Here is a 1,982-nt window from a genome sequence, read left to right on the forward strand (position 1 = left end):
CCCTGCTGGCTGTTAGAGAGAAAGAAGGTTTAAGACTTTGCTGCCCTTTTTTTAGTTGATTCAGTTGAGTCCAAACTAACTGAGCTACATTTAAGCCATCACATAGCTGCTCCAAATGGCTGCTTATCATACTGAAACAACAATCTTCTTACAATCTCTGGATCCGGCTGATAATGGCGCTGAAGGCAGCCTGGACATCAGCTGCTGAGACGGTGCAGACAATTGGCTGATCAAACAGGAGCTCCGACAGATACTGTAGAGAGAGAGGAGGGCGAGAGACACTCGATTACCTTCCATCATAGTTTATTATGTCTGTCCATGAAACAACCTGCTGATCAACAGACTGCTGGACAATCCCAGAGAAAATACACTAATTATGTCAATCAGATTTAAAGAGGAACTCCGCATTAAAACATGTTATTTGAGCTGTAAACTGAATTATATGACTTTAATAAACACTTCACTGCTGCTGTAAATATTCACATTGTTACCAAAGTTTAATGGGTTTAAAAAGTCTCAACTCAACAGTTGTAAGTGAGTCCAGTGCTGACACAGAGTGGAAAGTTTGGGACATTTCTATAAAAACAGAGTTAACTCGAATCAGAGGAGGGCGGCCCACCTCCATTTCCACCATATAGCTAGAAAACAGCCTTTAGCTTAACTACAAACAGGTAGCACACAGAAACTTTGTGTGACTGTAAAAGCTCCCGCAGACTCTCTGTGTCTTTAAGCGGACCAGACAGGCAGACAGACAGACAGACAGACCTGTCCCTGCCAGTCTGTGGTGTTGATCAGGATTATAGAATCAGGAATCAGATCATCAGAGAACAGGATGTGGTTCAGCTGATCCAGGACCGACTTCCTGGCAACCTAAAGAAACACACAAACACACGTCAGAACACAAAAACCCAAACCAGAACCTAAACCTAATTCTCATTTTAAAACCGATTTTAAACCCTCAAACAGCCCTTTGAGGAAGTTAGGACGGTCCACAGTACCCAGGTTCTCCTATTTAACTATTTAATTAAACTTTAAATCTAAATACCTTTTTCATGTGGCCCTAACCCTCTTCTGAAGACAACATACGAGAGGTCAGTCAGAGTTTAAACAAACATCTATGTTAACTGCTCCTGTCGGACGGACTGCAGATGGGGAGCAGGAAGTGGTTTTCTACACTGTCACAAACTCAAACCGAGAAAACAGGAGGAGTTTTAATCAAAAAGCTTTTGTTTGTAAGGTGAAAAATGCAAGAAATTGTCCCTAAATGCTGGAAAAAACAGCTTGTGACTACTTCTGTGGATGAAGCAGCAGCAAAACTATTTTACACTGAAGCTGATATATCCGTCTATGCTCTCTTCAAAGCCACCAGACTCCACTGATAAAAACAGTAATTTTACCTTAAAGAACACAAACGTTTCCGCTGTCCCGATCAACAGCGACTGACATCAGTTCACTCCAAATTAACATGTCAAAGCACTAAAGTGACACAATAACAGACGGAGGCAGCAGCAGAGCAGAAACTCTGTGTTCTGAGAGCTAAAATCACAGTCTGGTGTCTGTCTCACCTGTGGGGGAGGCATCCTGTAATCAGACGACGTCTCGCTGTCCAAGCTGCTGGTTCTGTCTGTCCCTCTGGAGTTCTGTCTGTCCTTCATGGAGACGCTCCAAGGATGGCGAGACAGCTGACTTCCTGTCTTACTGCAGAGAGAGCAGACAGACAGCTATCAGATTTGTAAACAGGCATGTGCACATTTGGACACAAACAGGAGCCTGACTGAGCCGTAAGGTGATTGGCTGTTGCTGCTGTGACAGCTCAATGGCGCCTAACGAGGCGTCAGCTAATCTTTGTTCTTAAAGTCTGGGTGAAACAGGAAGCAGCTGTTTGTATTTCCTGTAAGAACAGGCAGTTAGGGAGGGACCTGTCGCAGTAGCTAATAGCGCTGTGTGTTACGTCCCCCCAGTCCAGCAGCTGTAGTGGATCC

The 1,982-nt window shown here is 44.1% G+C and overlaps 1 protein-coding gene across 1 annotated transcript; it reads right to left on the reverse strand.

Annotated features, from left to right (window-relative positions):
• Positions 1–96: 96 nt before the first annotated feature.
• Positions 97–1,805, reverse strand: LOC118326681 (phosphofurin acidic cluster sorting protein 2-like). Its single transcript, XM_035659725.1, has 3 exons — positions 1,566–1,805; positions 766–870; positions 97–253 (listed from the first exon to the last, which is right to left on the reverse strand). Exons 1-3 carry the CDS (start codon positions 1,653–1,655, stop codon positions 149–151), a joined length of 300 nt encoding a protein of 99 aa, XP_035515618.1. The 5' UTR covers positions 1,656–1,805; the 3' UTR covers positions 97–148.
• Positions 1,806–1,982: the final 177 nt, after the last annotated feature.

The sequence above is a fragment of the Morone saxatilis genome, unplaced genomic scaffold, assembly GCF_004916995.1.
Source record: "Morone saxatilis isolate NCDOM2014 unplaced genomic scaffold, NCSU_SB_2.0 Contig17, whole genome shotgun sequence".
Taxonomy (NCBI): domain Eukaryota; kingdom Metazoa; phylum Chordata; class Actinopteri; family Moronidae; genus Morone; species Morone saxatilis.